This window comes from Bos mutus, chromosome 17 (assembly GCF_027580195.1).
Source record: "Bos mutus isolate GX-2022 chromosome 17, NWIPB_WYAK_1.1, whole genome shotgun sequence".
Classification (NCBI taxonomy): domain Eukaryota; kingdom Metazoa; phylum Chordata; class Mammalia; order Artiodactyla; family Bovidae; genus Bos; species Bos mutus.
Genome location: NC_091633.1, coordinates 6923524 through 6944280, shown reverse-complemented (window position 1 = coordinate 6944280; position 20757 = coordinate 6923524). Strand labels below are relative to the sequence as shown.

Genomic DNA, 20757 nt, shown 5'->3' with positions numbered 1-20757 from the left:
TCCCCTTCCGGAGCCTGTGTGGTGGGGACCGCTGTTACAGAGGAGGGCAGTTAACCAATGGCTTGGGCGTGAGAGGAGATGAGCCGCATCCGGCATGGAAGCACTGTGGGCGCCTGGGGCTGCCGAGCACGTGGGGGAGGAGTCTCAGCCCCTGGGAGCCTGGTGTCCAGGCCGCCTGATACTTAATGCCAGGGTGACCCAAGCTAAGTAGCTTCACCGCCCCACCCATCATTTTCCCCAAAAACAGCAGTGAGAATGGCGGCTGACCCGAGCCGAGTGTGTTGTTGTCAGGGTTAAGGGAGTGAACACGGAGCCACGCCTGGCCCAGAGCGGGGCCTCAGACGCCTCCCCAACGTGCTCGACAGCCCCCCGGGCTGCTGTGGCACTCCCATCCTGGGTGCCGTTCGCCTCCTCTTGCCCCCGAGAGCTCAGGCTTCCAGGGCCTCCAGGGTCCTCCCGGGTCCTCCCACACTGTCCAGGAGTCAGGACCTCGCCGCGCCCGCCCAGGCCGGGGCCGCGGCCCCCGGCGTTCCTGTACACAGTGGCCACTGGTCAAGGTCTCCTGGCTCAGTGGCTGGGGAGGAACTGACGCCCCGCCCTGTGCAGGCGCTGGGACCGGTGGCTGATCCAGCGAGTGGATGATGGGGTGACTAGACTACTCGAGGAGGAGAGGAGCTTCTGGCCATTACAGGCATTTTGGTGCTTTGTACCCATGAACTTTGCACATTATTGTATTGATGTTGCAAGAAACAAGATTTGAAAGGAGAGAAAACATGAACTTGTAGGAAGATCAATTGGTTGTTTTGGAAGATCAATTGGAAGATCAATCAATCGGTTATTTCGCTGAGAGCCTGCTGTGGGTCCCGCCCCTACCCCAGGTCTAGAGGGGGTGGAAATCCTGGGGGCCTTTTCTCCGCCAGCCCTCCCCACCATGGTGGGGTCCCACCTGGAACCCGGGAGGGCTTATCCACGGGGACGGGTGGTGGCTTGGAGCTGATGGGTATGCTGGCCGCTGCCCCCGGGACACTCGTTGCCATCGTGGCTGTGGGGCTGGCGGTGGGACTCCGGCAACCTTCCAGGGGAGCCTCTGCTCTCTGACCGCTCCACCCGGACCTCCCCCCGGGAAGACACCTTCAGAGCGGCGGTGGCCACGTCGCAAGCCCAAGGGATCTGATCTCAGCCCTGCCGAGACTTCCTCCCGACTTCATAAAAACGTCAGTCACACAGCCTCAGTATGGAAATAACGTGCAGTGAGTTATTCTTCCACTACGTCATCCATAATGGAAAATCAGCCTGAGATGGCCCTGTATTTCTTCCCGCTCCCTAAAGTGTAATAAATTGAAATTTTTAAAGCTCGGCATTAACACAGCTCGTCAGCAGCATCCCTGGGCCTTCCCCGGGGGAGTCCGTGAGCTGGGGTGATGTCCGGTGTTGCCCGTCCAGACCCGATGAAACCTGGGCCTGCTTGACTTGCTTGCCTCTGGGGCCAGCACCCTCCCTCCAGCTGTCCCAGTCTGCCAGGAAGCCTAAAACCCTTCCCTGGGATTGTGGTCCAGGCCCTGCCTCGCTGGCCCCATGACCACGACAGCTTGGCCTCTGGCACTCTCTTCACCTCTAAAACGGGGTTGGAAAGTCCTCATTTCTCAGGCTAGTGAGTGATGAAAGTGAAAGTTGCTCAGTTATGTCCAACTGTTTGCGACCCCATGGACTATACAATCCATGGAATTCTCCAGGCCAGAACACTGGAATGGGTAGCCTTTCCCTTCTCCAAGGGATCTTCCCAACCCAGGGATCGAACCCGGGTCTCCCGCATTGCAGGAGATTTCTTTACCGGCTGAGCCACTAGGGAGGCCGAGAATACTGGAGTGGGTGGCCTATCGCTTCTCCAGCGAATCTTACCAACCCAGGAATTGAACCGGGATCTCCCACATTGCGGGCAGATTCTTTACCACCTGAGCTATCAGGGAAGCCCAGTGATGAAAGAGACAACAGCAATCTCCACCATTCCTGTTTTGGCATTGTCTCAGCACCAGGCGCTGTGCTAAGCATGCTTGGATTTTCACTGATTTATTCTGCACTGGTCCTGGAATGTGACCAGGCCCATGCTATAGATGAGGAAACTGAGGCACGGTGAGCTCAGTGACTTGCTGAAAGGCGGACGCTCCAGGTCTGACCCCACCCACGGTGCACCTGGCGCTTAGAGGGGCCAGCATGGCTTGGTTTCCTGCCGCTTCCCTTTGGTGTGAACTCTTTCCTCCCAGGAAATCCGAGTTCTGTCAATTCTCCCTGCTTTGTCTCCCTGTCATTCTACAGCCCCACCTGCCTCAGGTCATGGTGACAGGACTGAGTGGCTTCCGTGGTCACAGCAAGCCTCTGGGCTGTATTCTCTACAGTTGGAGTTCTCTCTTTATTTAATCCATTCTGCTCTTTTCAGAGTGTGGCTTTCCATGAGGGGCAGCAGAGTACAGTGGTTAAAGGCTTGGCCTCTGGGGTTGGACCAACCAGGTTTCCCCCCTGCTGGCCATGTGCCTGGGAGCGAGTCACTTCACCTCCATGAACCTCTGTTTCCTCCGAGGTCAGTTGGTCCTCACAGCGACACCTTTTCTCCTAGGGACCTCGTGGGGCTGTTGAGTAGTCAGGCAGATAGAGGCCATGTACCGGACATGGTCCCCAAGCAACAGTAGCAGGTGTGACCATTGATTCCTGAACCATCAGGAGCAAGATAATCCTCTCTCCAGCCCGACAGGAGCTGAAACCGACGCCTGCAGCTCTGTGTGCTGCCTGCATGCCACCTCTGCCCCTCTCTGCCTAGGGAGGGATGAGCTGTCTCTTGCCCGGCTTGCTCCAGGGAGCCTGGGGAAAGGAAGGAGCATGTCAGATATGTGTGCATGCTCAGTGGATAAGTCATGTCCGACTCTTTGCGACCCCGTGGACTGTACCCTGCCAGGCTCCTCTGTCCATGGGATTCTCCAGGCAAGAATACTGGAGTGGGTTGCCGTTTCCTTCCCCAGGATATCTTCCCTCCCCAGGGATCAAACCTGTGTCTCCTGCATTGGCAGGTGGATTCTTTATCGCTGAGCACCAGGGGACAGAAAATACAGCCTTCCCTCTGTGGGGGTTCTGAGGACCAGCGGCATCATGTTGATGAAACCCTCCTTCAGCCAAAGGCGGGGCTCAGCAGATGGGAACTGCGTCGTCTGTGGGCTCCACTTGAACTCTCCCTTGCCTCCTGGCTCTGGGCCTAGCGACTCGGCCTGGCAGGGCCCCTGCAGGACACCTCCTTCCACTGCTAGTTATCTGACATCATCTCCCGTGCTGGCCCATCTGCTCCTGCCTGCCTGTTTCTTTGTTCCTTGTACACCGCCCTGTGTAGACCCTTCCATTTCTCCCCACTTCCTCTCTGATTGAAGCACTCCACCAACCTCTTCCTGAAGGACCACAGCAGCATCCTCTCTGGCTGCCCTGTTGCTAATTTTGTCCACAAAAGTGCATCCTCCCATGGCAGCCAGAGGGAGATCACGCTGCCCTCCTTAGAGAGTGTGGTTTTCTTGCAGACTGAAACAAACCTGAACTTGGCACCCTGGCTCACTGCTGTGACTCCCACCCACTTCCTCAGCATCGCCGCCTCCTGGCCCTCTCTGTGAGGCTGACCAGTTATCAGTTCAGTTGCTTAGTCGTGTCTGACCTTACGACATCATGGACTGCAGCATGCCAGGCTTCCCTGTCCATCACCAACTCCCAAAGTTTACTCAAACTCATGTCCATTGCGTTGATGATGCCATCCAACCATCTCATCCTCTGTCGTCCCCTCCTGCCTTCAGTCTTTCCCAGAAACAGTGAGTCGGTTCTTTGCATCATGTGGCCAAAATATTGGGAGTTTCAGCTTCAGCATCAGTCCTTCCAGTGAACACCCAGGACTGATCTCCTTTAGGATGGACTGCTTGGATCTCCTTGCAGTCCAAGGGACTCTCAAGCATCTTCTCCAACACCACGGATCAAAAGCATCAATTCTTCGGCGCTCAGCTTTCTTTATAGTCCAACTCTCACATCTGTACATGACTACTGGAAAAACCATAGCCTTGACTAGACGGACTTTTGTTGGTATGACCAGCCATACTAGCTGCCTTTCTGTTCTGCAGCACCAGGCTCCTTGCTGTTCCTGCCTCAGGACCTTTGCACTTCCTGTTGCCTCCGTTCAGGGAACCTTCCCACTGAAAGCTCCACCTGGCTATTTCCTTTGCATCTTCTAGGTGTTAGTTGCATTAAGTGCCTCTCCTTAACGAGGCCTCTGACTTGTGCCTGAATCGAGAACTGGCTTTGCCCTGCCAGCCTGCAGAGGAGCCCTCCACCCCACCACCCCCTGCCCTGCCTTCCCAGAGGCCCCGGAGTCACCTGCGGGGGAGATGAGCCCATGCCTGACTTCTCATTTCCTCTGTCGATTATGCTCTAACATCGCCAATTACCTCCCCTGCTCCACATCATTTTTCTCAGTGTGTCTCAGTCCCTCCCAGTTGCTGAGGGAAATGGGCCACCGAGCCCTCCCCACCCAGCCCAGCACGGGGCCCTGCTGCAGAAACACACTTTCCTTACAGCCTTGAGGATGGAGCTTTGGGGAACTGTGGCTGCTGGCAGGGCGTGGGGCTGGGATTAGAGGCACCGGGCCAGGAAGCTGCGGGAGGAGGCTGGGGCCTTGGTTTCCCGGCTGTGCGCTGGAGGTATCAGCGGCACACACCTCCCAGGTCTGCCCCAGGACTGCCAGGTGATACTGGAACGAAGGCAGCCTGCCTGCTCCCCAGCTCCAGTGTTGTTATTGTGACACTAACGTCAGGCCGAGCTCCCGGATGTGCTGAGGAAGATGAGCGTGGTTCCAGGCGGCCTTTCCCCACAGAGACCCCCTTGGCCAGCTGTCCTTGGGGCGTCCTCTGCCCTGGCCCCCCATTTTCCTTACAGTGATCAATGGGGCCTCTTCGCTGGGTGGCCTCAGGGAGCTGATTGTGTGCATGACATTTCAGTAGAAGTCTAGCTTGCTTTTTCCCCCCTGTCTGTTGGCACCAACCTTAATGTCATTTTCTATTTTGGAGGACCGTGGCCTGGCAGTTGAGAAAGCAAGCTGGTCTGGACAATTCAGGTGGTGTCTTTGCTCCTTGCAGCTGTGTGACTCCAAACAAGGCTCCAGCCCTCTCTGAATCTTAAGCGCTTGCCTTCAGTGATTTATAAGGCGGTTTTCTGCTCAGAGATTCTAGGGTTCAGAAACCCTAGAATGGGGGGATGCTCAATCGCAGACTTAGGGTTTATGCACGAATGTGGTTTCTTCAGTGGAAAATGTTTGTCCTCTGGGGCCACAAAGGTCCTTGTACCCACTCCCTTGGCCCCACTGTGCTAGCATAGGGGGCCTGCTGTGTGCAAGTGGACAGAAGGAAGAGAAGAGAAACTTGAAGTCAGTGGCTCTTAACCTTCAGGAATCTAGTGAAGTCATGTACTGGGAGGTGCTCACACATAGAATATTTTGCATACCATTTAAAAGGGGGTTCACAATTCTGATTGAAAACATCTGCTTGGCAAGTCCCCACTGAATGAACTATGAGCAGCTCCTCTAGGAAGCCTTCCCGGCCCCCATCCTGTGTTCCAGGGTCCTCATGCCCTCCTCTTCCTTGTACTGTCATTACCTGTCCCTTCCTGTCTCCCCATAGGAGGGCAGGGGCCACCATGAGTGTGTTGTGTGTGCCAAGTGCTGAGTGGGTGGCAGCAAGTACCCGCTGAATGGGTGGGGGCTCACCCCTGGCGCTAAATCGGGGGTGGCCTGGCCTTAGTTTGTGGGACAGGGCTTCCTCAGTGTTGAGTGGGCTTGGAACCCGGCCGCCTCTACCTCAGACAGCTCTGCTGCCCGCTCTGTGGGTTGATGAAGAGCCCTGAAAATGGAAGGGTCGCCTGCACGCCCCTTCCTGGAAGGGGCGGGGCCAGGCCGGCGGGGAGGGCCGATCAAGGGGGCCACTTCATGAGACCTCTCCCCTCGCCTCTCCCCCTCTTGCCGGGTCCAGCTGGAGCAGAGTGAAGCCAAGTGTGAAGATGCCTTGAAGACCCAGAAGGCGCTGACGGCAGACCTGGAGAACATGCACAGCGAGCTGGAGAGCATGACCCGCAGCAAGAGCCTGGTACCTGTGCCTCCGGGGGCGGGGCCGCCACGGGCACAGCGGGAGGGGCCGGGGCACGCCCTGTACTGTATGAGGAGGTCCAGACATCCCTCATAGACCCACTGAGTGCTCGGCACTCGGAGAGCACTGGCAGCCTTCTCCGAGCTGAGTGTGATCCAGCCGTCGGGGTGCGTGTGAGGGTCAGCTGTGTGAAGGGAGGCAAGGCGCCCCCTGTGGACCCAGGGTGCTCAGCCCTGGGGGACACTTCCAGTCCGAGCCTGTCGTTCGCTCAGCACCGGAAGCGGAAGTGGGAGCGCAGCTATCTGTTGTGAGCCCACACCATGCCAGCCACCCCCAGTCGCCTGTGGTAGACCCAGGAGGGCACGTGGTCACTTTTGCCGGGCTACTTCTTCAGGTCCAGACTTCCAGGTGGAGCCCGTTTGGACTTATTCCTAAAAGGGCCCCAGCCATCTGGGAGCTCAGCGCTGAACAGGGACAAATGAACATATATCACAGATCTATTATGCTTGTGAAGATTGGGTGTGGTTTCTATGTGCCCTCTCTGGGTGTACAGGGTCGGCTTAAATTTATACACAACATGTAAAACCCTAAAGTTTAGGTGGAGCTAGAGATTTATTGGCAAAAGCTTATATGTGGCCCTTCTGTCCCAGGTTTGGTTGGTGCTAGATCGAGGGGAACCTGCCCATAAACGTTGACACACACACATGTACAGGGATGAATGTACACACTCACAAGGTCACAGACGCACCTCCAAATAAAGACCCTTGTAGGTAAAGTAAGCATCTGAGTTTAGCCATAGTTACTGAGATTACTCACACATACGCACCATGCACACTTAAATTGTGTATGAGTAGATTCCTGGGTGGGCTTACACATCTATTCACGTACACATGCTGCGTTCATACAGCCAGCCGCATGCCTGCCTAGTGTGCACACACGCGTGACATACCCACAGGAGGCGTTGGCACAGCTGTGGCCTCCCTTTCAGGTAGACATTCACTCACCTGACACACCCACGGGCAAGCCTCCCTGCTGCTCATCACCCCTCCCCCCAGCAGACCCCCTCCCGCCCCCTCCTACCTCACCTGCCCTCGTCCTGCTCCGCCAGGTGGACGAGCAGCTGTACCGGCTGCAGTTTGAGAGGGCAGACCTCCTGAAGCGCATTGATGAGGACCAGGACGATCTGAACGATCTCATGCAGAAGCACAAGGACCTCATTGCTCAGGTAGTGGCCTTGGGCAGAGAAGGCTTGGCGGCCTTGGGCGGGTGGGCGGGGACAGTGACCAGGTGACTCAGTCAGGCCACTCTCTGGTCTCAGGACCTTTGAGGATAAACCACAAAGGTAAATAGGAATCATGACTCAAACTTCCTTTTGTTCAAGATGGACATTTATTTGTTGATTTACAAAAGCAGTAAATTAGTACACCCATTATAAGTACTGTAAAAGAATAAATACCTGTGGAAAATAGCAAGGAGCCCTCCTCCCCTCTGGAATCCTCTCTAGGGATAGTCACATTCAGCCATTTGGCTCAACTCTTTCTTAAGGACTCTCCATTGCTTCATTTAGTCTTCAGTCAGACCTATGTAGAGGGTCTCAGCAGAGACCATCAGCCAGTTTTACATATGGGGACACTGAGGTGCAGAGAGGTTCTGCGGCTTGCTATGACTGGAATCCACGTCTAGAACCCCAGTTACCTGACCTCAAATAGTACTCTTCCCTCCGAGTTCTGGCCCTAGTGCTGCAGCCATCTAATTCCATCTGGGCTCTCAAGGGTGTATGATAAGGTGCTGGACAGTTGACCGAAGCTATGGGCTATGGCGTGGGAATGAACCGCTCTCGCTGAGATACTGGGGGGATGTGAGGGGCCCTTTAGAACTAGCTGTTGTCATAGACACTCTGTGGTGTGCACATATCTGTGGTGGGAGAACAAGGGACTTCCAGCAAAGCCTGTGGTCTCAGGTGACACTTTTCATCTCACCAGTCTGCTGCTGACATTGGGCAGATCCAGGAACTGCAGCTGCAGCTGGAGGAAGCCAGGAAGGAGAAGAACAAGCTTCAAGAACAAGTATGTGCTCACAGCTGCCGTGTAGTGGGGGAGGGCCATGGAAGCTGCTGTTCATTCACTCATTGTTCACTCAGCTTCAGTCACATGTCAGATGAATTGAGGACAGTCCCAGAAGACACACACACACACCACTGCCCATGCTTGTTCACACCCGTAGACACACACACACACTACTGCCTATGCTTGTTCACACCTGTAGACACACACACACTACTGCCCATGCTTGTTCACACCCTTAGACACACACACACACTGCTGCCCATGCTTGTTCATACCCATAGACACACACACACACACACACTGCTGCCCATACTTGTTCACACCCATAGACACACACACACACACACACTACTGCCCATGCTTGTTCACAGCCATAGACACACACACACACACACTGCTGCCCATGCTTGTTCACACCCTTAGACACACACACACAGCTGCCCATGCTTTTTCACACCTGTAGACACACACACACTGCTGCCCATGCTTGTTCACACCCGTAGACACACACACACACTGCTGCCCGTGCTTCTTCACACCCATAGACACACACACACAGCTGCCCATGCTTGTTCACACCTGTAGACATACACACACACCACTGCCCATGCTTGTTCACACCTGTAGACACACACACACACACTGCTGCCCATGCTTGTTCACACCCGTAGACACACACACACACACTGCTGCCTATGCTTGTTCACACCTGTAGACACACACACACACACTGCTGCCCATGCTTGTTCACACCCGTAGACACACACACACGCTGCTGCCCATGCTTGTTCACACCCGTAGACACACACACACACACTACTGCCCATGCTTGTTCACACCCTTAGACATATACACACACTGCTGCCCATGCTTGTTCATACCCGTGGACACACACACACACACACTGCTGCCCATACTTGTTCACACCCATAGACACACACACACACACACACACACACACTACTACCCATGCTTGTTCACAGCCATAGACACACACACACACACTGCTGCCCATGCTTGTTCACACCCGTAGACACACACACACAGCTGCCCATGTTTGTTCACACCTGTAGACACACACACACACTGCTGCCCATGCTTGTTCACACCCGTAGACACACACACACTGCTGCCCATGCTTGTTCATACCCATAGACACACACACACACACACTGCTGCCCATACTTGTTCATACCCATAGACACACACACACACACACACACTACTGCCCATGCTTGTTCGCAGCCATAGACACACACACACACACACTGCTGCCCATGCTTGTTCACACTCATAGACACACACACACTACTGCCCATGCTTGTTCACACCCATAGACACATACACACACTGCTGCCCATGCTTGTTCATACCCGTAGACACACACACACACACTGCTGCCCATACTTGTTCACACCCATAGACACACACACACACACACTACTGCCCATGCTTGTTCACAGCCATAGACACACACACACACACACTGCTGCCCATGCTTGTTCACACCTGTAGACACACACACACTGCTGCCCATGCTTGTTCACACCCGTAGACACACACACACAGACACACACACTGCTGCCCATGCTTGTTCACACCCATAGATGCCGCACGCAGTGAGGCCTATCAGACATTCAGAGCAGGATTTCTCCTCCTGAGAAGTGGCTCCAAGGAACAGGGCTGGTCAGTGCAAGACAGGATCACCATCCTCTGTGAAACCTCCTTTGAAATCCTGATTTCTCCTAAGTTGCCTAAATTCCCCTCGTTACCTAGTGAGTTGCTACCATCCATGAAATTCTCAAAGTTCTCTTAGAACCCACGCATGTGCCCACTTAGAGTAGCTATCAGAGTGACCTGGTTTCCAGCAGTACCTGTGGGCACAGAATGACCACAAGCAGAACCAAATAATAGCAGGAGTGGCCACGTGCTGGTGCTTACTATACGCCAGGCATTACTGTGCTTCAGTCTTCACACATGAGAGTGAGTAAACAGGCTCAGGGAAGCACACGGACCTTCCCTGACTCAGCCAGCTGGACTGGGGAGCCAGCTTTGGACTCCAGGAGAGGTGCTTGGCTCCCAAACCTACTCTCAGTCGTGTCCTTGATGCGAAAGCTTTGCTGCCCTCAGACCCCAGGGCAAGAGCCGGAGGTGAGAGAAGCACTGGCTAAAGGTCCGAGTGAGAGCTGAAGGCACGGGGAGGGGTGGGGTCCGGGACCGGATCCTCAGCCTGGGTCTGGCAGTTCGTGTGTACGCACCTGAGCTGAGAAGGAGCGGTGTGGATGGCCCCGGATCTGGCCGGGGCCCCCCATCCAGGACTCAGGCCACTGCGTGGTCAGTAGCCGTCTTGGGTGCATCCCCAGCTGCAGGTGGCCCAGATGCGCATCGAGTACCTGGAGCAGTCCACCGTGGACCGGGCCATCGTCAGCAGGCAGGAGGCGGTCATCTGCGACCTGGAGAACAAGACAGAGTTCCAGAAAGTGCAGATCAAGAGATTTGAGGTACCAGTTGGCGTGTAAATGTTGCCCAGACCTAGAGCTGCGCAGGCTTTCGTGCCAGCTCCACCCTTCCCCCACCCTCCGTCTGTCCTCCCGTATGCCTCTGTCTGTATCTGTATCACTCACCCACCTCCCATCTGAGTTCCCTCCCTCCCTCCTTCCTTCAGTCTCCGCGGCCCACTAGCTGCTCGTCCACTCGGCCTGTCCACCTCCTCCATCCCCATCTCCATCCACCAGCGTTGGTCCATTCATCTTCCCCTTCCATTTGTTCTTCTTCCTTTTTCTTTTTTCTTCGCTTCCTCTATGCTTTTATCCTCTTTAGACCTTGATCCCTCTGTCCATCTTTTTATCCATTGATCCACTTCTGCCCATCTTCACCCCCCGCTCATCCACACAGGCACGGGACACTTCTTTTGTAACTAGTGTCAGGCTTTGTTTCAGGAGCATGAAAGACAGATGCTGCTTCCCAGAAGCACAGAGCTTTGTAGGAGATGTGGGTACAGAGTATATCATGAGAAACGCTGGGCTGAAGTACAAGCAGGAATCAAGATTGCCAGGAGAAATATCAATAACCTCAGATACGCAGATGACACCACTCTTATGGCAGAAAGTGAAGAGGAACTAAAAAGCCTCTTGATGAAAGTGATAAAGGAGAGTGAAAAGTTGGCTTAAAACTCAACATTCAGAAAACTATCATGGCATCTGGTCCCATCACTTCATGGGAAATAGATGGGGAAACAGTAGAAACAGTATCAGACTTTATTTTTGGGGCTGCAAAATCACTGCAGATGGTGATTGCAGCCATGAAATTAAAAGATGCTTACTCCTTGGAAGGAAAGTTATGACCAACCTAGATAGCATATTCAAAAGCAGAGACATTACTTTGCCAACAAAGCTCCATGTAGTCAAGGCTATGGTTTTTCCAGTAGTCATGTATGGATGTGAGAGTTGGACTGTGAAGAAAGCTGAGCGCTGAAGAATGGATGCTTTTGAACTGTGGTGTTGGAGAAGACTCTTGAGAGTCCCTTGGACTGCAGGGAGATCCAACCAGTCCATTCTAAAGGAGATTGGTCCTGGGTGTTCTTTGGAAGGAATGATGCTAAAGCTGAAACTCCAGTACTTTGGCCACCTCATGCGAAGAGTTGACTCATTGGAAAAGACTGTGATGCTGGGAGGGATTGGGGGCAGGAGGAGAAGGGGACGACAGAGGATGAGATGGCTGGATGGCATCACTGACTTGATGGACGTGAGTCTGAGTGAACTCTGGGAGTTGGTGATGGACAGGGAGGCCTGGCGTGCTGCGATTCATGGGGTTGCAAAGAGTCGGACATGACTGAGTGACTGAACTGAACTGAAACACCCATAATAAGGAGAGAGGTCTGTGAGGTTTGGAGGATGGAAGTCTTTTCAGGCTAGGGAGTCAGGGACGTTTCCAGGACTTGGATGGGCAGAGGTGGGATTCAGTGACTGTCTTCACTGTTAGCTCTGTACACTAACAGCATGGGACGTTTACAGAGGCCATCACCACTGCCAGAACCTTCTACATCAGCTGCTCCACTTGATGTTCATCATAGCCCCTGGGGCAGGTGGGAGAGAATGAGAAGATGGCCCCCGGAAAGGTCGAGTCAGTAAAGATAAAGCAGGTACCATCAGGGATCAGAGAAGCCTGACTCCTGACCTTTGCTCTGCTCTGGTCTCACGTTCTCATCTCCCTGTGGCCAGCTGGCTCACCCACAGGGTGACCGTGTGTTTGGTCAGTGGAAGGCTACTCTTCTCGCTCTGAAACATTTTCTCCTGACCTTCTGTTGGGCATCTGGTCTCTAGGAAAGCTGCTCTGGATGAAGACCAGAGAAAAACTGTCTGCCTTGACCCTCCATGGTTCTTGGAATTGCTCACGGGATCCCTCAGGGCATAATTGTCTCTGCAGATCTCCATGGAACTCTGATCTATGATATTTTAAATGACTAAATATGTAATATTGAGCTGCATCACATATAATTTTTTGCTTGATTCTAGCAGCAGCAGAGGAAAAAACCATGGCAGAATAACTTGAAACGGCAGGTTCTGTCTCCAGATTCACCTTTGCTCTGATATCGCTGTTGGAATTTAGCAGAGCCCCGGGTCCTGGAGATAGGATACCTTGGGGACACAGTTTGGGCACTCCTCTTATGACCCTCCTGTTGCCCTTTGAAACTGTTGCTAACTCCAGTTGAATGGGAAAAGAGGAAACAAGTTGTGAAGCTTTTCTTTCAGACCATCATTCAGTCTCTGATCTGGAAAGGGGCTCAGAATCCTTAGCAGGGACCTGAAATCTTCACGCAGGCTCCATTTTATGTCAACACTCGAGTATTTGCGCACCAGAATCGATTGGTTCCAGACTTGTTGGCCATGAATTTTGCAGCCCCCACTGTTGAGTTAAGGTCTTCAGTGATGCCCACAGCTCTTTTCTCTCTCTTCATAGTTTCATCGTGTCCTTCTGGCTTTTCCACACACATAAAAAAAGAAGACTGCCATAAAGTATGAGAGCTGAGGCTCATGGGAGATGACTTGCTCAAACCTCCTTGTTTTACAAATCGGGAAACAGTAACCCACCTTGGGGAAGGGGTTTGGACCCACCTCTCCCTCTCCTCCCTGCCTGATGTCTTCCCCATGGCACCACTCCACCTTCCAAACCTTCAGCTGCATGAAGGCTGCTATAAATATTAATTCCCAGCCCTTACCCAGCACACAGGATGTGCTGGGTACTGAGCCAAGCCTTCTGTATAACTTAATGTGTTCAACTCTCACAGCATCCCTGAGACATAGGTACAGGCACCCCTGCCTCTCAGGTTAATTACCTGCCCAGGGTCACAGCTAGGAGGATAGGTGGAGGTAGGATTTGAACCCAGAACGTAAATTCGGCGTCAGTCACTATGCACACTGCCTTCCAGAGTAACAGCTCTCATTTTCTACGTTTCCTTCATTTTTGTACCAGAAATCGTGGTTATTACACTAGTTACTTCATTAAAACGCAGAGACTCAGCAGAGGGTTTCTGTTCCTGGAGCCCCCGGGTGTCGGGCCCCAGACCTCTAACTCCAGGCTGGGCGTGTGCTCTCTGCCCGGGCTCCAGGTGCTGGTGATCCGGCTTCGGGACAGCCTGATCAAGATGGGCGAGGAGCTCTCGCAGGCGGCCGCGGCGGAGTCCCAGCAGCGGGAGAACAGCCAGTACTACCAGCGGCGCCTGGAGGAGCTTAAGGCAGACATGGAAGAGCTGGTGCAGCGGGAGGCCGAGGCCAGCCGGCGGTGCATGGAGCTGGTGAGTGCGGTCCTGGGACCGAGGTTCAGGAGGGGAGCCCTCCTCATTGCTGAGTAACGGCCTCAGGCGCAGGCCTCTGGGGACGTGGTGTAAACCCGAAGCAGGGAAGAAACTGGAAGGGGATGGGCTGCGAGCCGACCCTGCCATTGGCCCCAAACTCCGGGGGCATGTCCAGAGTGAGCCAATGCCGTTCACTTCTGCAGGATGGCGTCCAGCTACCTTTGCGTCTCAGGCTCCGAACTTTTGTCATCCTGCCTCACACTTTTCTCCTCCAGAGGCAGGGCAGCCTTGTGCAAACAGGAGAGACTCAGCATTTATTAAATTTCTCTCTTGAATACTCCTAAGACCCATAATACCGTGTAATCGTCATGTAGTCGTTATAACCATGCCAAGTCAGAATTATTATCCCCCTTTACAGATGAGGAAACTGAGGCTTGACAGAGCAGACTTGTCCAGGTCATACCTGTTAAGCATGAGAGCTCTTCCTGGGCTGTTAACAACCACCACAAAGATAAAAGACAAAAGCAATTGTGCTAAACCCACCACTTACTAAACACTGGCCAGGTGCCGGGTTCTGAGTTAATCCTTTCTCATTTAAATCTCCGTGACAATCCTGTGAGGCAGGTACTGATCTTATTGCCATTTTCAGATGGGAAAACCGAGGCCCAGGGACACACACGTGTCAAACTGAGGCCCAGAGTGGTACATTCACTTGCTCAAGGCCACACGCAAGTAAGACGTTAAACTCAGTTCTGCCCGACTCTGCAGTCTCTGCCTTTATTCACTGAGCCTGTCCCCTGCTGTGGCTCAGGCTACATTTTAAATTGCATTTCCTTCCCAATGGGAAGGTTTCTCTATAGTCGATTATATTTTCATGAGGACAGATTCCTGCAGGGATCACAGAGCACCTGAGACAGCCTGCTCCTCCTCTCCCTCAGGAGCCCAGCTGTCCCCCAGCCTCCAGGTTTCCACTTGCGTGGCCTGGGAGGCACCCGGCACCCCCTTGGCCCGCCACCACGCACCTCCTCACAACCCGTATCGTGCTGTAGTTCGGCCCAGAGGGCTCTAAATCACCGTCATTATCTCCTTCCTGCCTGGTCCACTCTGGTTCTGTGACAGGTCTCACCACCTTGTCCTCCTGCAGCAAGTATATTTCTCGGGCCACTGCCTCCCGCGGCCGGTGTCACTCCCATCAGCTCTGCCCTTGACAGGCCAGCAGCCCGCCTGTCGTGTGGGGAGGCAAGGCTCCACACAGAGACCCAGGTTCCCAGACAGAATCCGAGCCCTGTGGCTGGCAGCTCCTCCACTCCACCTCGCCCCCAGTGGCCCCAGGAGGGAGTGAGGCTCTTTCTTCCCACTGACAGGCTACCTTCCTCATTGACCAGCCCTGCTTCTCATGCAGCCCAGCTCCCCTCCTGCCAGCTCTGGCCGGACTCAGACAGCATCCCGGCCTTTCTCCTCTGATGTCTTTGTTAACTGGCCACACACCAAGGCTTTCCCGTCACATCAGGTGGTGGTTTTCCTCCTCTCCCCTCTGCTCTTTTTCTCTTTCCCTCTCTGTCCTCTCCTCTCCTTTCTGCTCTTCTTAACTTCCCTCTCTGCACTCCCATTCCCAGGAACATGGCTCCCATTTCCAGGGACATCATATACTTAAGATCTATAAAGGCCCTAAAAGATGGCAAAGGTTATAGTGCAACCCCCATATACAGATCAAAACTCTAAAGCACAAAGCTTGCACATTTGCTGGTTAGACCTGCATTTTCTCTGTTTTCTTATTTCAAGATTCTGGATAAGCTTACCAAGGCTGAACTGTCCTTTTTATTTTGTTGTCTCTGGGGGTGGGTGGTGTATTAGTTTTCTAGGGCTGCCTTGGAAATTTACTCCAAACTGGGGGGTTTATTTGTTTATTTATTTAATATAAATTTATTTATTTTAGTTGGAGGCTAATTACTTTACAATACTGTATTGGTTTTGCCATACACTGACATGAATCCGCCATGGGTGTACACGTGTTCCCCATCCTGAGCCCCCTCCACTGCCTCCCCATCCATATTTATTTGACTGCACTGGATCCTAGTTGCAGCTCCCAGGATCTTTGGTCTTTGTTGCGGCATGCGGGGTCTAGTTCCCTGACTAGGGATTGAACCTGGGCCCCCTGCGTAGGGAATGCAGACTCTTAGCCACTGGACCACCAGGGTAGTCCTAAGTGGGTGCTTTAAAACGAGAGCAGTTTATCCTCTCACAGTTCGGAGGCCAGAGTCTGAGATCAGAATACTGGCAGGTCCACGCTCCCTTTATGGCTCCAGGGTAGAGTTCCTGTTTGCCCTTCCAAATTCTGGTGGTTCTGGTGGTTCTTGGCGTAAGGCTGGGTCACTCCAGCCTCTGCCTCTGTCTTCACGTGGTCCTCCTCCTGTGCGTGTGTGTCTCACATGCCCTTCGACCTTTTCTTCTAAGGCCACCTGTAACTGGATTTCGGGCCCACTCTAAATCCAATCTGATTTCATCTCAGGTCTTTACCTTAGTTATATCTGTAAACACCCTTTTCCCACATAAGGCCGTGTTGACAGGTTCTGGGAGGAGGTAACTCTCAGGGGGCCCCCCTTCCAGCCCCTCCGGAGGGAGGGTGTGTTGCTGTACAGCCAGCTGTTGCTGCAATGCTTCTGTGGGGGCAGGACGCACAGGGACAGCGTCAGCCACAGGCCTGTCCTAATAGGGGATGTCCCCAGCTCACCAACCCACCTGCCTTCTTACAGGCACCTTGCCTTTGAGCCCCAGGATAGATATTTCCACTGGGGGAGGAGACGATGTCATATTTCCTCATGTCCTCATTTATCCATTTACTGAACACCGGCTCTGGGCATGGCACGTGGATGGCATTGGAGAGGAGGGACAGGGAATCAGACGGTCCTTGCTTTTTGTAGAAGTTGACAGTGTGGGCAGAGCACTGCTGGTGGGAGAGTTGGGTGAGGGGAGTTCTCAGGGGAGCCCTGTTGCCGAGGCCCCCCCCCCACCGTTGGTGTGGCGTCCTGGCACTCTGCCAGGTGTCCAGGAGATGGCATCTCACCTTTCGGGCTGTGCCACCAGTCTGCCTTCTTCCCTTCCTCCCCATAAGACAAGGGTGGCTGCTCTGTGCTGCGTGTTCTTGAGAGACTTCACCTGCGAGGCAGGCAGGGTTCTGGCTCTTTCATTCTTTGAGTTATAGATATCCCTAGTTTTTACTCCAGGCCAAACCCAGGGCTGGATGTTGGGGACCAGCAGGGAACAAGATGGACCCTCACCCCCAAGAGCATATACCACAGGGAGAAACACCACCAAGGCTGCTACTTGTCTATTTCCTATGTTTCTCTGTGGTGGTGGCTCCAAACTTTCACGGGAAAACAAAGGATCCGTGTGCTGTTATCTGGAGGGTCTTAGAAGGCCAGTTGGCATCATGCTCCTGCTCACAAGTCATTTTCTGTGAGTAACCATTGCCCTCTCCTGTTTTTAAAGTTCAAATCTCCCTGAGAGGGATGGTGAATTTCTGAACTCCCTGAGCCAAGCATTCATTCATTTGTTCCCTGAACACACATTGATTGGGTCACTCTGGGCTTTGGCTCTTTGCAGATGTCATCTTTTTAAAACAAAAAAGTTTATGTATTTGGTGCCTACCAGATCTCTGTTGCGATGCACAGGACCTTTAGTTGAGGCAAGCAAAGTCTTAGTTGCAGCAGGTGGGATCTAGTTCCCTGACCAGGGATCAAACCCTGCCCCCCCGCTGCATTGCAGCTGCAGAGTCTTAGTCACTGCACTGCCAGGGAAGTCCCAGATGTCACCTTCTTTCATGCTTCCATCACCCCAGCAGGTGTGGACGTGCAGTGCAACCCCAGGGCCGCACAGTCAGGTGGCAGAGCTGGGGTCAGCTTCCCTGCGTGTCCAGCTCAAAGCTCTCACTGGGACAGCACGCTGCCCTCCCAACCCACCCCTGCTGAGAGATGGTCTCTCTGCTGCAGGAGACCCCACAAAGGAACCCGCATCCTGGGCTGCGGCGAGAAGCGGGAAGGATGTTGATGGCTCTGCCCTCTCGTTCCTTCCCGCCTGTCCCAGCCTGTCCCATTTGTCACTGCCGGTGTTGGTTTAAAGGGCCGTGTGTTGTTTCGTGTGAATGATTTACACCCTTGGCCGGTGCACCGGCACGTCCAGATCAGGATCAATTACCCCGCCAATGGAAGTTCTCGTCCCAGAAAAAAGAAAAATGAGGTTTTGCCATTAATTTTCGTAAATGTACTATTCCTGGCGACTCCAGGAACCATTATGGAAAAAAGAATATTCTGGCTCTAAATCATTCAAGTCCCTTTGTCATTGGGGCGGCGAGACAGCTCATCTGTGGATTTATGTCCTGTTGTTTTTCCATAGTTAACAGAGCTTGGGTGAAACCACCTCAGCCCCAGGACAGTGTAGCCAAGGGAGGTCAAGGGCAACCGAAAGAACTGAGGGTGACTGGAAGGCCGGGCCTCTGCTGGCTTCTGGCCAGACGCACCGGCTTTGAAGGCTGTGCCTGTTGGGTTTACCCTTCACTGCTTGGGTCTGACTCTGTTAGTCTTAACTTTCCCTTGAGCCTCGGGCTCTTTTACAAGCTGGCGCCTTTGCTCACTCTTAGCTCGTCCCCCAGTGACCCAAGCTAGAAATCACAATGGCCCTTCTCTCTCCGGCTCACACAGATTAATGGCCACGCCTGCTGATTTTATCCTGTTGAGGTAGTCTTCAAATCCACCCACTCATGTTTCAACCCCGTGTCCTCTGTCTTTATTTTAATCTGCAGCCCCCTGGACTAGGCCTGTTACAGTTACCTTGTATCTTGGCTCCCCACTGTTCCTGTATGCTTGCTCCTCCCTGCAGATCCTTCTAGAGGGGGCACATCTTTACTGTGTTACTCTCCTGCTAAGAAATCTTCCATGGCTCTCCTCCACTGCCTTCAGAACAGAGCCCCAGCTTCTCCCTAGAGGCCGAGCCTCTGTAGGTTTCTCTGCCTTTGGTTGTCCGCCTCTCATCACCTCGCGTGATCTAGTCGCGCGTGAAGGCCCAGCACTCCTGCCCCTATGTCAGGTTATCTCTTGACTCATCACCTTTGTTCTCGTGCATCCCTCTGCCTGCCTCCTCAACCTTTCAGATTCCGATCAGGGCTCACTTCCAGGAAGCCCTCATGGTTATGTAACTCTTCTGTGTTCCCACATGGCCTTGTGTTCACCCCGTTTACGTAGGTTATTATGATTGCCTGTGTTCTTGTCTTCCTAGACTGGGAGTCTCTAAGATAAGGGGTGGGTTTATTCAACTGTTGGTCTCCAGTTCAGGGTCAGGCACAGGATAGATCCTCAGAAATTGTTTGCTGAGTGGTTTCCACAGCATTTTGAAGTTTTACCTTTTAAGAGAACAGCTCAAAAATTATCTTAAAAGTTGGAACTTTCAGATCAACACACTTTGGTTTGCGTCCTGCTACACGGCTGTGCCATCTCCCTGATGTTCTGGGAGGTGCAGACATGGATGGACCAGGGCCTATGCTTCTGGAGTTCTCAGGATCCAGAGGAGATTCATGTGTCTCTGAATATTTCTGATACAGGCTGGGATATGCAAGCGAAAAAGAGGAAGTGGTTTGGTAGAACCGGAAGACCTGGAGAAGTTTGCCTAGAGGATGTACCATCTGAACATCTTAAATGATGAATCAGAGTAGGCTGGAAGCTTTGGGGTGCTGTGTATAGTTGCTCAGTCATGTCCAACATGTTGCAGCCCCATGGACTATAGCCCGCCAGGCACCTCTGTCCATGGGGATTCTCCAGGCAAGAATACTGGAGTGGCTTGCCATGCCCTCCTCCAGAGGATCCTCCTGACCAGTTCTCACTGGTCTGGCTGTGGACATGGAGTCTCTCCTCTCTCATTTCCTCACACAGTTGTTCTGGCTCATCTTGGGGAGGAGGATCTGCATTAGTTTCTCAGAGCTGCCATAACAGATTACCAAAAACTGGTTGTTTTAAGACAGAGATTTGTCCTTGCGTGGTCCCAGGGGCCGGAAGTCTGAGAGCAAGGTGTCAGCATGCCCACTCCCTCCACAGGCTCCGGGGGAGGTTCTTTCCTTCTTCCAGCTTCTGGGGGCTCCAGGTGTTCCATCTCACTCCCCATCGTCACATGGTCTTCATCTCTTCCCGTCTCTGTGTCCTCTCTTCTCCTAAGGACACTGGGCCTCCGATTTAAAGCTCCCCTAATCCAGTATGATCTTGTCTTAACCACATCTGCAAAGACCCTATTTCCAAGAAGGTTATAGTCTCAGGTTCCAAGTGGATATGATTTTTGGAGAGGACACCTCAGCTCACTATAGGGTGGTGGAAAGATCACTGGACTCGAAGTATGAGACTGCGGTGGCTAAGTGAACACTGCAGAACCTCAGTTTCCCCTTCTGTAAAATGGGAGCAAGATACAGCTGATCTCATTGGGTGGCTGTGAGGATGAACCGAGATGGTGTGTGGAGAAGTGCCCAATAATAGCCACAGTAGGCACTGAATAGATGCTACTGTGTTTTCTTTCTCCTTTCTTTTCACTCCTGTGATGACTGTGTCTTCGTCCACTCAGACAACATCCTAAGTCCACCAGCTCCGTGTGCGCATCCCGCCCTGCACCCATGATGGCTGGGGGCCATGTTGATGAGAGCTAGGACTTTGCAGCTCACTGTGTGCTGGGCACTGGGGTAAGGGCTTTACCCGAGACCTGTCCTTTAAGC

The 20757-nt window shown here is 53.2% G+C and overlaps 1 protein-coding gene across 1 annotated transcript in view; it reads left to right on the top strand.

Annotated features, from left to right (window-relative positions):
- The window catches only part of MYO18B (myosin XVIIIB), a 233065-nt gene that overhangs the window by 155298 nt on the left and 57010 nt on the right, over positions 1-20757 (top strand). Inside the window, exons 35-39 of the mRNA XM_070385941.1 lie at positions 6039-6152; positions 7261-7377; positions 8135-8218; positions 10582-10719; positions 13827-14012. Of these exons, the coding sequence (XP_070242042.1) occupies positions 6039-6152; positions 7261-7377; positions 8135-8218; positions 10582-10719; positions 13827-14012 (639 nt within the window). The remainder of the gene's footprint in view (positions 1-6038; positions 6153-7260; positions 7378-8134; positions 8219-10581; positions 10720-13826; positions 14013-20757) is intronic.